Raw genomic sequence first — 16,966 nt, forward strand, 5'->3', positions numbered from 1 at the left:
GAAGAACGTTATTTGCTATAAATAATTAAGCTAAAACCAATAAACACTTATAGGTTCCAATATAACTGGCTAGAATTAAACAACATTTGGTATGAAGTACCTTTGGAATGACGAATATGTCACAGATGGTCAAAATTATGATGCTACTGCTATTATTCTGCAGTCTACAATAGAATTACTAAAGTTATACACAGTTTTTACTAATATTGAAAAAATTGTTTCATTAAAATTTAGTATGACAAAGTAGACTTTGGAATTCTGTTATGTCCAAGGAAAATCAAAATTTATTACAACTACTACTATTTATATAATAATAATAATAATAATAATAATAATAATAATAATAATAATAATAATAATAATAATAACAACAACAGTAATAATAATAATAATAATAACAACAACAACAACAGTAATAATAATAATAATAATAATAATAATAATGATGATAATAATAATAACAACAACAACAACACTGCAACAAATTTCAGGTTAAAAACAAGTATATGCCACATAAAATCTGTTTGGGGGAAAGAAAAGCACTTTGATACTAAATTTGACCATTATTTATCTGAATTAGGCATCGTTTTCATGTACTCTAAATCATATTTTATTATTATTTGGTTATGAATAAAGAACACAGAATTGTCAGTTTAAACAGCATTTGTCTCCTTAACCTTCTTGTGTTGAGTGTCATCATTTCTTTTTATATTCCAGCAGTAGTCCGCCAAAATATAAGAGTTCCATTTTCCTTTAACACGTTTTTCTATCACTGAAGTATCCTGATGGAATCTCTCGACCTGTTTATTACTCACATCACTAATCGTGTGTGTGTATATATATATATATATATATATATATATATATATATATATATATATATATATATAAAGAGAGAGAGAGAAAGAGAGAGAGATACGAGTATAAAGGATATCTAAGCAAGTTGGCCACTGTGTGAGATAAAACTACCCAGAATCAAATCTACAAAGTAAGCTTTTTCCTCCCAACAGCAATGGCTTCTGTTATGCGCTCGCTTCATTGCGAGTTTCTGATATTTTCCGGTTGCAAGTATATTCTCTCTCTCTCTCTCTCTCTCTCTCTCTCTCTCTCTCTCCCTCTCTCTCTCTCTCTCTTTCTCTCTATCTATCTATCTATCTATCTATTTATATATCCATATACATACTATGTATTAGTATTGGGATGATTAATCGGGATCAGAATCGGGAATCGAAAAAATCGGAACTTTTGAAGGTATCGGAATCGGAAAATTTTGTGCCTATTGGTCGATGCTGAAAACGATTCTTTTAATTGGCTTTTTTAATTAATTTTGTTTAAAGCAAAATCTTCCACTACTGATAGTATTGATAAAATAATCAATGTCGATTGATTTTAAGATACCAGAAAAACAAAATCGATAGCTCATCCCCCGGAAGTATATTTTTACGTTTGAGAAAAAGAAATCTGCATATTTAACATGTGTTTTTACGGTAATCGTGAAAAATAACAACTTTATAGTTAAATATTTAGACATTTATTAAGAATCGGAATCGAAAATTTAGTACAGAATCGGTAATTGTATCGGAATCGGGAATAATATTGGACTCATTACTACTATATATATATATATATATATATATATATATATATATATATATATATATATATATATATATATATATATATAAAGAGAGAGAAAGAGAAAGAGAAAAAGAGAGAAGGGGGAAGGGAGACATAGATAGATGAACTTGAAGAATCCAGGTTACATCAGATAAAACGTTACTATTAACATATATGTCAGTGATGACAATAGTTTAAAAACAATATAATTATTCTCTAAATATAATCTTACTTACGTTAACGAAGCAATATCTGAAGATTGATATTGTTGGACGTTCTTGGCCGGGAACGATAAAATCTGTTCTCACTGATTCGTAAACATCACACAGGATTCCTCGAAGCGTTTTCTGGAATTTAAAAAGGCAACAAAATTAATTTTCCCACAAAAACTATCGATTGAAAGGTAAAGCGCATTCCAAAGTCCATTATTAGACTTTTTCTGGCCTATCTGTAACAGAGATGCTTTATTTCGTATCTGAGAGCCAGCAACTTCGTTGAATTATACCACGTTACATAATACTAAAAAGATGGCACGCTTTCCTGTCCTTCTGTTTGATGATTCGCCTAGCATTTTTGAAAGCATCTTTCTCTCGCTAGTTGATTATAAATAAAGACTCGAAAAACACTAAAGGTATTTCCATTGCTTACTTTATTTTATGTTACAATGTTTTCTGGCACTTTTTAATATCATATGGTGGGAGGGGGTTGTGAACCACTTCTAGTAGAAGCAAGCGTGGAAGACGTCCTTCATATCAAGCACACCTAAATTAACCTACTAATCACCTTTATTTTTCAAATCTCACAATATTATATTCGAATTCCGTCAACGTATTCTTACATAAATCACAAAACTTGAGCTAGCACAATTTTCGCTACAATTATTATCATCTCACTTACCCCCATGATATACTTACCCCAACCTACAGGGTAAATCGTGTTACATATTGTTGTTTATATAGAAGATGCTCAGTTGAGCTCTAATCTCTGATTCCTTGTTATAAAAAACATCACAGCATTAACTCGCCCTTTCTACTCCGACTGCCAAAACTTTTTATTTATTTGTGTACGTAAAACTATACTATTTTTTATGAATAGAGTGCCTTTCCAAAAAATACCCCCATTTGTGGAACACATTGTCTCGGGACAACATCGTCATTTTCAAGCTCAATTACAATAATTACATATCGAGACGTCCTCTTACGTCATCAATTTTCCCCCATTCCATGATGTTGCAGAGAGTCACCCATACACAATATATGAAGTCTTCTGAAGGGTATAAATATATCGAAAGGTATCACTCTGTATATCTCGTATTACGTTATACTGGTACTAAGTACTATAATTCTCGTTCTCTATGAGTTCTGTTATGTTGTGAAAACAAATATCTTTTCTACACTATATCCGTGTCCGAGTGTTTCCTAGTGACCCTTTCGGGTCACAATACATTCGTCATTTTTAATCCTTTCATAATATTGATCACCATCTAACCAACATTTTCGCTATTTTGGCCTTCGTAACTTGTGATTCATGAATATAAAAAATAAGGAAAAAAATTATTTGTGTTTTTCGGGACATTCTCAGATACGATTAAATTAAGGAGGGGCAATGTAAATAAGACAAAATTGTTTTTAATCAATAAAAAATAAATATTCCTGGTTGAAAAAAAAATACAACAGATATCTGAGAATTATCCGATCTGGATTAAATGAAACGTTGCAGTTACACTTTACTTTAGTAATTGATAAAAATAAAACTGGGAATAAATAAATAAATAAAATCCGGGTCGGCATTTTTTTCTTTCTCAGCATTTTTTTTTTTTTTTTTTTTGCCATTATAATTGTTTCGACACCACTTAAAAGTCTCTCGCTATCGTCCCTCTCGCCCGGTGTACACTTTTCTTCTGCGACCTCACACCGACCGTAGCCAGCTATTCATCACCTTCGTATTTACGTGCCCATTTTCTTCCACATCGACTGTGTTTCTTCCTCCTCACATCCACTGTAGCCGGCTATTTCTCGCCTGCGTCTTTGCACGTTAATTTTCTTCGACGTCAACTTTGTTTCCCCCCCCCAGCACATGTTGTATCTGTTTTTCTCTTTTTTTTTCAGACACCAACTCGTACACACTCCCTAATTTGCATGTGTCTTTTTTTTCCTTACAGCTGCTGCTGCTGCTATTTTCCACCGCGCCCATACACGCTCTGTTACATAAATTTGTTAATTTATGAATTAACGTTAATATGAAATATTTATTATTTTTATTTATTTTACTTATATATTTTAGGCCATCTTAATTACCTTACTGCCGCCCTTCATTTTAAAAATAAGATACGTCTTATTATACCCATAGTCGAAACTCAAAGAGTTAATACCTTTCCAAAGATTTGATACCTTTCCAAAGAGTTAATACCTTTCCAAAGAGGTAATACCTTTCCAAAGAGGTAATACCTTGAGGATTCGTGTGAAACAAAAGAAATATTTAAAGGCAGCCTTGAGAGTAAATGATGCGCAAATTCAGAAATTTAAATGTAAAAATAAAAGTAAACGTTTATATTACTTGTATCGATCAGACCATTGTTCTCATCTTGAGTGTTATTTGTACAATGTTTTGGTTGGATTGAGCTTCGACTGTCCTCAGGTATGTTGGTTATTGTTTGGAAAAAAAAGAAAAAAGTTAATGGCACCGTAGATATTTTCGTATTCTTTGAGTTAGTCTGTATTCTATGATTACTGTTTCGCATTTGCGAAAAGTTAGTTGACAAAAGAGAAACAATTCTAATAAAGACCGACAGGGGATTATCTCCCTTCCATCTCCGAAATTTTAAGAGTGTATTTTCTACAATTAGAGGCTCCCAAATACTACTACTAGCTGATGAAATATGGAAAGAAAACGGAACACACTTCTCTTTGTGGAAAGAGGTCAAAATAATTTAGATTGATGCAAGATGGAGAAGTCAGGTGACTCAAAGAAGCAGCGCAAATGCTAAAAAATTACTAAGCAGACCAAGCTTAGAAATTAGTAGTATTTAAGAACATTTAAGGTTGGTGTTATGTTTCTGATGTTTTTAGATAAGGATTGATAATTCGTATTATGATAATTTAGATAAAAGTGACACTCTTCTGCAGGTTGATGGTTCAATGCTCGCTGCGGGCGATACTCAAAATACAATTGCGAATTATTTAGGACTTCTACTTGACTTAACGTTATCCCTATAGATTAAATAAATGGTTCCGTTCGAAATTCCATGCTGATTCCCGAGTTCGACAGAAGGATTCCGAGTTCGACAGAAAGATTCCAGGGTTCGACAAGATAGACCCGAAGAAAATTGGAAGTTACATCGGCCGAAGCGTTGTAAAAATGACACTCAAGATAAGAACAGTAGATCGAAGAATCCAAATGATATGAATTAAGATTGGGTTTTTATGGGTGAAAATTTAAGTTTTGACCAAAAATAACCACTGATAATTTGAATTTTATTTCCGATTCATCACCAAACAAGAATCGCTCGTAATTATGTAACGGTTTGCAATTGAATCATATAATAAGAAAAAGATCCACTGCACATCATAATAATTTGACTTTGTTACAATTATACAGGGTGACTCAAAAAAAGCTCTAATTAGGCCCCGTTTCTTAGTGTTTTGTACGAATGAAATGAAACTTTGCTCATAACAAGTTTATTATATTCAAAACATCACATTAAAACACTAGGGTCTTTGGCCTTTTTTTCTCCGTTCTACAGCATATGTTCTAGATGGCCTCCATTTAGCTTTGGGGGGGGGTCACCCTATATAACGAACAAATTATAAATTTAAAATATCCGTTAAAAATCCGAGAATGCAGGGATATATGTTGCAACTTACCTGCCCATAAAACTTGAACTTTGAGTCCATTCTAAACAACTGATCCGGGTTTTTCAGTCTCAGAATTGTTGTGTCGTCGACTTTTTCTTCGCTTGCGTCTAATGGTTTGTCGGCGAGAGGCAAGATCGTACAATTGCCCAACGTTTGATCAATGTGATATGAAACACCTGCAACGAAAGAAAATCGCAATTCATCCGCTGAATGCAAAATAAAATTGTTTATTGTTTTTTACAAACCTTTACATCCAAATGTAATAAGAAAAAGTATTTTTCTTATACACTACACTCTCAACGATATCGTTATATGAACTGTAGACATCACTGACTTTCCGTCGATAATCGAACCAGTTAGCCTAGATAGAAGAGATTACGAATGGTTTGATTCCTGATAAAATAGCATTTAGCTTGCTGCATGGCCTATTGCCAATGTTGAGATTAAGAATATTTTGATAACAAAGAAAAGAATGTTTGAATAACAGAAATAATGTTATCAAAGCGATATAAATATTTAAAGATAAAATTATTTATGTTAAAATAGTTCGCAAAAATGTTAACTTGGTGAAAATAAGGTTAATTAACATAAATGAAATTCGTGATAAAGGTAGATCATCCGATTTGTGTCTCTGGTTACGTGAAGTTAAACGTGGAGTTGATGTAAATAGATAGTTTAAAATTACACGTAATCAGTTAGTCAGTTAGTCTAAGTTGGATTGTGAGTATTAAAAGGATTTAATTATTTTGTTAACGTTGAATGGATGTCTATTTTCAGTAAATAAGTTAAAATTCCATAAAAAATCGATTTCCAATAAAAAAAAAATGTCAGTTTAGCTTTTCACCACCCTCCACTTAATCCCTACACATATTTTAAATCAAAACATTTTACCTTCGGTAAAATCGTTGATTGTGGTCAACGGATTTAACGAATAGAATGGCGCTTTTAGCTTGGAAAATCGTTCATCATAACGAAACAATTTACGTTCACCATCATACCATACCTGCAAATAAATAAGACGAGTAAGTAATTATATTTATAAAACCAATATGAACCAAGATGGTTGCGGTGTTATATTTTGTTTCATTAAAGGGTCTTATTATGCTGTTGAAGAAGGAGAAGAGAGATGTTGTGAGAGAGATTGTTCGTTCTATGAAGATTCATATTTATATTAAAACTGTTCTTTCCTTAGACGTGTAGAAGAAGAAAGCTCTTAGAATGATGAGATAGTGTTCACTGTTCAGACATTGTGTAGACATGAGATGTCGAGACGTGTATATAATGACATTTTATACCACAGATATATAATACAATTTTCACTTTACCTTTTTGTAAGAATCACAAACACAAAGATGAGCTTTATCACAAAGCACGTGATGAATTTATTTCTTCACGACCGGCCGTGGTTTTCATCATCAAGAATTCAAAGCTTCACATACTAAGTTTAAAAGTGATCGTCTCGCTTCTAGACGTTCGAATTCCAAACTCCAGACTCTCTCTGAGTTTCTCGCTGACTCTGTCTAACTAACTAACTAACTAACTCTCACTTCCTATATTGAGAAATCCATGCATCCCGGCCACGTGAGCAAAATTCACGTGTTTCAACATGCGCGACTTTGCACGTTTTTCCGACATTATGATTTCCCAATAACCTATTTTTTCTTTGATGTTTTTACAAAGGAATTCAACCTACATATCTAATTTATTTAACCAATATTTTATTATCCACATTCTTTTAACAATTGAATAGTTTATTTATTATTTATTTCATCCGAATTAACAATTTACTGGACATTCCATTTAAACCTATTGTTCTTTAAAACTTATGTCCAGGGTTCGATTTCTGCTTTCTCTTATTTTATTTTCATTTTAACTAATCTCTCTATTTTTATACTTACATGAAAAGGGGACAGCCCTTATCATGTAACATCGGAAACAAACACGCGATGTTGAGTCTTCTATGAATTTTCTTTCTTTTTTTTTTCTTTTTTCCGATATTATATTGTCATTCATTTTTTTTCTTTCTGAGCAAAGAATTTCTATTTTCTGGGGATTATAGCCACGAAAAGAATGATTATTGACATAATAACCGATTGTTTCTGCATAATGAAACGGATCTGTAAAAAATGTACCGAAATTTTGACATGCTGGATGAGCTTATTAAAATAAAATAATGTTTCCTAGTATTTTCGTATTTTTATTCGACTATTATTCATTCTTTAATTGGTGTGGAACCATTTTTGAACAAATTCGATTTGAAAAAATAACAGCATGTTTATTATGAATCATAAAAAGTAAAAGTGAAAACATTTCATGAATTTAGAGTTATTTCAGCAAAGCTGATAGCAAAATCTGTTTCAGAATCATCAGTATAGTACAATTCTATGCATCACATAATATTGAAGATTCAATTTGGTTGTTGACCAGTGTAATTAAAAACTTATTAACTAGTGTTAACTAAATCTCCTCTTCTCCAATTATTTTGGAACGTGAATTCAATAATATCACACAAGTTCTAATAAATAATGGATTTCCCAACCATGCTATTGACCAACAAATTAGGAAATGTAAAAATAATATTAATTGAAATAATACAGAATCCAAATCTACACCTACTACATACATAAAAATGATCTATCAGAAATGGGTCAAAATTATTTATTATGAAAAAGTATGTAAAAAAAAATGTGCAAGCTATAGATCCCAACAAAAAACAAAAATTAATCATTTCCTACAATAAATTTAAAACCTCTAACCTGAATATAACTAATAACTATAATCCCCAAAACTGAGTTTCTTGGTAAGAATATGAAGTCAAATGCCCTTTGGGAGACTATGTCTCCGACAGTTAAAGAGAAAACATATACATAGATTTGACTACTACGATATTGTCGGGGAGATTACTTAACTATGCGTCATAACGAAAGCAGTGCTATATGTAATCACCTGACTAAGCAACATTCTTGTCCCTTGTCCTAATTTAGGAAGATTTAAGCTGACGGCACATATATATTTGAACAGATTAATAATAAATGCATACTTGAAATACTAAAAGCATTGCCGGTCAGGATGTGCTGAAAAGAAATTTACAATGCTTGATCGTAAGTGTGTAAGTTAAAATACAAATTATTTACGGTTGTGGTAGAATCTAACTAATTAGCATACGCAGAGTGTCAACTCTATAAATATGGTTGGTACCGTAAAGATGGGAAGACCCAACGAGAGACTCAGCGAGAGACTCAGCGAGACATGAGATCGAGAGTCGACGACCACTCAGCCGGCACCTTCTCCAGGGACGGTCTCCCTATGACTAAACCAATGGACGCTGTGTAAGTATTTGTATATACTTTCTTGCTTTCAATATATCTGTTTTACTTTACTTTTGTGTTGCAATTATTTATTCCGTGTGTTCAGTCGAGCTTCAACAGATGTGTAAGTTAAAATACAAATTATTTACCTAACAACTTTGCTGTCATTAACGCTGATAAAACATGTTTACCCTTTTTGGGTAGCGATGATTGCGTCTTTCATCAAAAGAAAATATAATCAATATTGGTTGTTTGTTTTTTGTAATTTTTTTTTTTTTTTTTTTGTGCCTTGCTATTAGCGTTTTTTTTTTTTTTTTTTTTTTTGTTTTTTGTTTGTGTTTTTTAGGAGTCCATAAAGATTAGGTTTCCATGCTAATAACGGATTTTTCTGTGAACCGAACGGTCCGTACAATTATGATGAAGTATTTCTTTTGAAAAGATCATCAGTAAAATTAATAAAATCTTTGTCACTGAAATGTAGCATGCTATTGTCTATGTATGCTATATTGTTATATGTTAACAATCAAAGAGCTTTTACTTTTTAAAGGGTTGGTTTATAATAAAAAAGTATATGCCAGAACATGTATTTTTCTTACCTCTCTCTCTCTCTCTCTCTCTCGCTCGCTCGCTCTCTCTCTCGCTCTCTCTCTCTCTCTCTCTCTCTCTCTCTCTCTCTCTGTATGTATGTATATATATATATATATATATATATATATATATATATATATATATATATATATATATATATATATATATATATGCCCTCAGAGATGGCATGTATAGGTACTTAATTGTTTCCTTCAATTTTTGTGTTAATCGCCGATGGCCTTGAGATAAACTGCTAGCCTGCAAAGTCAAGGATGGCTTTGTGACTTGATTCGAATCTCCCGACCAGCGGTAATTATCATTTCTTACATTGACGGTTGCGCAAGCATAAAGCAGTAGTATCTGAAGGTATAAAAATAATTGTTAATTCTTATGTGAAAAATATTATATATTTATAATATATTTCATATTATATAGTTATAAGTAGTTTTATTCATGAAAACATTGCAAAATAAGTTCGGTTACTGCTATTAGAAGTCTGACTTTATCAAATCGAAGCCTCTTTACGATTTTATTTTGTGGACTGGAACACATTCCACTCATTATTTTTTAACTAGCTGTTAAGTTTAGCATCGTTTTATTTATTTTATTAGTCATTTTAGTCTCTCTCCTTACAATTAACTTTCCGAATCAAGTTTAACACAATAAGACAATACATCCGGTTTGTTTGTGTCTTCTTAATGATACTCGCACGTAAACATACAGACATATATACATAATCTCTCTAAGTTAACGCAAACATAGGATGACCTAGGTTAAGCTTGTGGGCCCAATCAATACACACTTATCTCTACAGGTATAAACGTACGCACACACAGGATTCGTAAGTAATCTATGCCTCCAAACGCCGAGATTTTAGTTTTCAGTTTAAGATTAGCTTTTTCATTTAAAGTTGGAATGTGCCCTGGTGAACTCATAGCACTTGTGGCCCTTAGACGTACATACTTCCGACTATTCCAATAAACAGCAAAATCTCACCCCTTCGCTGTTTAGTTCATTAGATGTCGATGAATTTGCTACTCTAACAGTTCCTTCCCTCAAATTGATAGACTTTGAAATTCCCTTGTATTTATCCTTGAATTGGTGGGGAACCATTTTTGAACAAATTGGATTTTAAAAAAAGACACCATGTTTATAATGAATCATGGAATTCTAGTAAAAGTGAAAACAAAATCTCAGAATTACTTGCTCTACTGACTGTATTAACCAGCAGAAGTTTAAATGTAATGTGAATAGACATATTGTTTCTCAACTCCTCACAGACCCCTGTTAGACATGATAGTGAATATAACATTGTATGTCCGATTGTCAATATGACTTGTTTCGGGTGAAAATGAGTAAAAAAAAAAGGGGGAAGAAAAAACATAACGTTATAACTTTTTTTTATTTATTTGGCGATAAAACACAACGAACTGGAAAATGTGTCGTGATTATCAAGTGATGATCTCGTAAACCTGCTGTAAGTTCTCCACGAGTATAAGACTTAATCCGAGTGTCTAACGTGATAAAATAAATAGCTAACTTTGCAACCAGTCTATGAATTCTGATACTCACTGTGTGTACTTTTCTCCTTGATCGAAATCAAATCTAAGGTTTGAAAAATAAATACTTGGGACGCAACGAATATTTTATCTTTCCAATAGTTAATGATTTAGAAATTATAGTTTACTTATCTCTTCAGTGTGGGGGTATTTTACTAACGAATTATCGCTCATCAAGGTTCAAAGACCACTCTAGGATAAACAAAAATTAATGATTTGTGGATAGAATATTTTCATAGAATTCTCAGGGGGCAAATAGCAAACCTTCACGCGGTGCCCTCTGTTAATCCTTCGGGAGAACCAATTGCTACATTACGCAACATCTTTGCATATCTCCGGTGGCGGTAAAAGGATAAACCCTCGGCCCCGGAAACAACATGTCGGCCAAATTCAAGATCATCAGCTTCAATGCTGAAGGTATGTCCCTACCCAAATCTGACATTTTATCTAACCTGAAAGCAGATGTCCTCTGCATCCAGGAGACCCATAAATTGGACAACCCACCAAAAATACCTGGAATGCACTTCGCTATCTCTCATCAAAGTGTTGTGCACGGGAGTGCTGTTTATATTCGTGACAAATCAATACTCAAAGGATGTACTGACTTTACCTCAAGGGGTATCGAAATTTTGCAGGTGAAAACAATTCACGTAACCATCACCTCCGTCTATAAGCCACCACCTGTACCATTCAGTTGGCCTGACAACATCCAAATTGACAATAATGCCAATATCATAATTGGCGACTTCGACAGCCACAACATGATGTGGGGCTATGTTAAGAACAACCAGGACGGAGATTTTGTTGAAGAATGGGCCCTACACCAAAACCTTGCCATTCTCAATGGGCCTAAGGATAAACCATCCTTCTTAAGCGCTCTATGGCGAAAAGGCTATAACCCCGATCAGCAAGGCATCAACACAACTTCAGCAAGTCCACTGACCAACCGATCCCAAAATCCCAACACCGACCCATCATTGTTGAGATGCAACCAGTAGTTGGACCTGTGCCTACTAAACCTATGGCCAGATTCAACTATCGGAGGGCTAACTGGGAGGGTTTCACGGACAACTTAGAGAATACAATTAATGATGTACCCCCGTAGCATCAGGATATGAAGCCTTCCAAGCTCTTATGTGGCACATTGCCAAAAAGAACATCCCAAGGGGCTGTAGGAAGGAATACATAACTGGCTTGGATGAGACAAGTAAGACCATCTATGAAAATTATGTACAAGAGACCCATTCGAAGAACTTACCACTGAGCTGGGCAACAAACTGTTGGCCTCTCTATCTGCAGCCCGTAAGGAGCGATGGATGGAGACCGTTGCAGATCTGGACATGACCCACAATAGCAAAAATGCATGGAAAACAATAAAGAAGCTAAACAGCGATAAAAAAAACGGACACTACAGCAGCAGCAGTCTCACCAAACCAAGTTGCTACCCAACTACTTATAAATGGGAAACCACTGCATAGAGAACGAGGTAACGTTAAACAGATCAAAGAGAAGATGGGCGAAGTCCACGAAGAGTCTGATGACATGTTCCCCCCATTTACTGAGGAGGAATTGAAGACTGGAATTAAACATCTCAAGTCTAGAAAGGCATCAGGACTCGATGGTATCTCAACAGAGATGATCCAGAATTTTGGGCCAAGATCTCGTGAATTGATCCTATCACTGTTCAACTCCTGTGCTGCTGGATACAACATTCCCAAGATCTGGCGACGAGCAAAAGTTATAGCTCTTCTTAAACCAGGGAAGATCCCCAACTACCATCTAGCTATCGCCCTATATCCTTGTTGTGTGTACTGTACAAGTTGTATGAACGCCTCATTCTGGCCAGGATATCACCAATAGTTGAAGACCAGCTTACGGACGACCAGTCTGGGTTCAGGGAGGGGCGTTCATGTGTTGGTCAGGTTCTGAACTTGACTCAGTACATAGAGGATGGGTATGAAAGAAAAAAATCACAGGGGCTGTATTTATCGACCTCACGACAGCCTATGACACCATCAACCACCGAGCACTTCTGCTGAAAGTTGGCCAGACCTTGAAGAACAGAAAAATGGTTTCCATTATAGAATCTCTTCTCCGGAATCGAAGATTCTTTGTCGAAATGGATGGTAGGCAGAGTCGGTGGAGGTCACAGAAGAATGGTCTGCCCCAGGGTTCTGTCTTGGCGCCGACTTTGTTTAACATCTATACAAATGACCTACCAGAATTTACAGACATCCGTAGATTCATCTATGCGGATGACACGTGTCTTGCGTCACAAGACAAGAGCTTTGAAGCGATTGAGAAAAGAATCTCCAGTGCCTTAAAAACCCTAGCCTCCTATTATAAGAAATGGTTCCTCAATCCCAACCCTGGGAAAACAAAAGTTTGTAGTTTCCACCTTAACAACCACATAGCCAACAGGAAGCTGAAGATCCAATGGGAAGGTAAGGAGCTAGTAAATGAACCATATCCAGTCTACCTTGGCATCACACTGGACCGAACTCTCCTTCAAGACACACATAGACAAGCTCCAAAAGAAGATCGCGCCTCGAATTAACTTAGTCAACATACTGGCTAACACGAGTTGGGGAGCAGACCCACACACGCTAAGGACAACATCATTAGGCCTATGTTACTCCACGGCTGAATATGGCGCTGCAGTATGGTCTCGCTCAGTCCATGCTCACCGCATTGACGCAGATCTCCACAAAGCTTGCCGGATCATAACCGGAAACTTAAAAAGCACACCTCTACCAGCCCTATATCGATTAAGTGGCATACCACCACCTAAAGTCTACCGGGATATAATAGCGAGAGTTGAGCGTACTAAACAACTCGAAGACCCCAGACACCCTCTCTATGGCTACTCGGAGGTGGCTAGACGACTTGTGTCCCGGCGAAGCTTTGCCACAGTGGGGGAACTACCGCACACTCCTACATCCTCTTACCGGCTGCAGATGTGGAGAGAGGTAGACTCTCAGTCTACAAATATAGCACTGCCAGAGCCCAGTGAAACCTTACCACCTGGCACACACCTGTCCCGTTCGGAGTGGGTCACTCTGAATAGGGCAAGGGCAAAAGTTGCAAAAACTGGCGACAACCTCCTCCTCATGTGGGGTTACTCTACAACTGCTGAATGCCCCTGTGGTGCCCAAGTTCAGACCATCGAGCACATTTTAACATCTTGCCCACTGGGGCCCAACTGCACGGACGAAGACCTCAGTGTTGGTAATGAAACCGCACGCCGCTGGTTGAAGAGATGGAGCGACAAGATATGATGGAAATTGCAGAGGATGGATTGGATCTGGGCAGAATTTGATTATTAAGAGAACATCTCAGCAAGAAGCCGTTAACATTAGACTTGAAAACGGCCATGCTGTAGTCGGCTGGTGTTGGTATTAACAAATGAATAGTTCTTGGAAATATATGCTGCTCATGAAAGTTTTGCTTCGCTGCAGGTACACAAAGAAAGAGAAAATGTCTTACAGTGACTGTAGCTAGACGAGGTCTTGTGAATATTCTACAAGCAGAAATTGGGGAAACGCAACTTAGTTAAGCACTTGCCATTAAAATAGAATAGAGACTAGCAAAGTCTGGGTTCACTCAGCTCAGAAAATTAATTCTCTGGGGAGAATTAATGATGCCTAAAACATGACCAAAGACTCGTCAAATTTACAGACTGGATTAACCCCTTCATTGAAAGGGAATGTACCTATCACATCACTCGGTGAGTTGCTATTACGTGCCACGATGTGACTCTTCAGAAATGTTCCTACGACGCAGAAACACCAAGTTACACTCCCACAGCCGTGTACTCCAACAAACCCCGATTTCTTACAATTGCACAAGGGAAGAACGGATGTACACAAATCTAAGACAATGGCAGAATCCTTAGAACATGACATCTAGACTGTAGTGGAATAGGGCCGTAAATGGATGGCATCATTTAATGCTAGTAAGACTAAGCTGCTCTCCTTTAACAATTACAAGACGTCTCTCCAACCACCGATATCCATGACAAATAATTCTTCCTTCAAAATATTCAGCTTAATATGCGCAGGAAATATGAAATATTGAGGACATTGCGAAGTTGCTGCAAGGAAGATGGGTTCTCTTTGTCGCGCTAGAAAACCGCTCACACCTGCGAGTGTCCTGTGTATCTACAAGGCCACCATTTGCCCATGCATGGAGTATTTTTGCCACATCTTGGCTAATGCATTTACCACTAGTCTCTCCCTCTTGGATACGGTCCAAAAAAGAGTCTCCAATCTAATAGGTCCTACTTTGTCTACTAGGTTCCAATCGCCACGAAGTTGCATCCCTGTGTCTGTTTTACAAGTATTTTAATAGAACGTATTCTGATGATTTCATTGCACGTGCCCCCTCGACGTATATATCCCGACAAACCTGCTTAGCAACAAAATCACATCCCGTCCCTAGATAGCAGAAAGCTTTCTACTCTAATAGTTTCTTTCCTCGAATCCCCTTCCTGCTATTTGCTTCTCTAGCTGTTCTAATATGAAGAAGTTCAAATGTAACGTAAACGAATATTTTGTTAATCTTTCTTAGGCATTGTCCCATTTAGTAGCCCCTTATGTTCAAGTAGCGATATGCTTTGTTTGGGGTGGAGGTGAGTAAAAAAAAGCAATGTCTCTTCTGATTTTTGTACTCATTTGGGGTGCATGTTCAAACTTACCGCATGGTTGCTAACTTTTACACTTTGTAGACTGGGCAGTAAAAATTCTGCGCGATACGACATTTGGGAAGGAAAGATTGGATTGCTTTCAACATCAATTACACCTGAAATAAAATTAAAAAAAAAACAAGATTGTCATTTTTCATATTCAGAAGGACATGTGTAATAAATTGTCGGGAATAACCTGCTTTGTCTCGTTATTAAACACCTATTTTTCTAAAGGAATGTATAAAATATATTGCCTTGGAATGACCACAAAGTAAGGTAGCTTCAATTTTTAATCAAAAAGATTTCGGTTGCATTTCGCTGAATGCATAAGTAAGAAACTCACTCACGCAAATGCAAACACGCACGCATACATCGGATTCTAAATTTAATGCATATTTCTTTTTTATTATATAACAAGAAAATAAGCCAGTCATGACACTCCATGCATCCGTTTGACAACATAAAAGTGGGCCAAATTCTTATCTGTGCCTTGCTTCTCCATACTGTATGAACTATTCCTGAAGTTATGGCATAGAAACGCTGATAACTCGAAAACTGTTTCTCTGATCAGGTCGAAATTTTGCATGATCGTTAGTAAAATCCATACACCAAATTTTGAAATGTTAGCACTTAAAATGCCGTCAAATTTCTAGCTTGATTAAACTTTCACACTGAAAGATCCGAATCAATGTCATAAAAGATGCGGGGTGTCATTGACTAAAATATGAGTCAAGTAGCGAAACTATATGACAAGCAAAACGAAATTATAACCAAAATTCACCTGTTCCATTGTCGTAACCTTAACTTTTAACCTAGATATCCCTAATATAAATCCTTTTTAATTAGACGAAGTCGATATTTTGACCAAGTTTGGTGACGATTGGCCAGGCAATGTTGACGCTATGCTGTACGTACACATGGTGAAAATAGAAAACAAACTTAATCGAAATATTTTGATCAAGTTTGGTTACGATTGGGCAGGCGATGTTGATGTATATCAACCTGGTAAAAATCAAAAACAAAGCCGAAAACATTCTTGTCGAAGATAAAAAAAAAAAAAATACCATCTTATGAACGTGGTGATTATACTCCCCTTCCTGTCTACAAAGACAGGGCGTGACACAAAGTTGGTTTAATGTGTCATTACAAATTATAAAAAATATCCCTTATGACCTCTTCGATATTCTCTTACACATCAGAGCATCTTAAGCGATAGCCAATAAATCGATTTCCCCTGTAATATGAGCTCCCATGACCGAAAAGCTAATTATATCTTGCTCCCAGAAAAAATGCAACGAAACATGGAATAATATGGCTTTCATATATAATTGAATTTTAACTTTGATGGGTGAGTAT

General features: G+C 35.7%; 1 protein-coding gene across 1 annotated transcript in view; it reads right to left on the bottom strand.

The window, feature by feature from the left end:
* LOC145279723 (uncharacterized) overlaps window positions 1-16,966 on the bottom strand; it is a 125,759-nt gene that overhangs the window by 31,726 nt on the left and 77,067 nt on the right. The window contains exons 17-20 of the mRNA XM_080131013.1: window positions 15,623-15,726; window positions 6,363-6,474; window positions 5,481-5,647; window positions 1,854-1,964 (exon numbers count right to left, since the gene is read on the bottom strand). Of these exons, the coding sequence (XP_079987139.1) occupies window positions 1,854-1,964; window positions 5,481-5,647; window positions 6,363-6,474; window positions 15,623-15,726 (494 nt within the window). The remainder of the gene's footprint in view (window positions 1-1,853; window positions 1,965-5,480; window positions 5,648-6,362; window positions 6,475-15,622; window positions 15,727-16,966) is intronic.

Source organism: Euprymna scolopes, chromosome 7 (assembly GCF_053919585.1).
Source record: "Euprymna scolopes isolate OS-2025 chromosome 7, ASM5391958v1, whole genome shotgun sequence".
NCBI lineage: Eukaryota > Metazoa > Mollusca > Cephalopoda > Sepiida > Sepiolidae > Euprymna > Euprymna scolopes.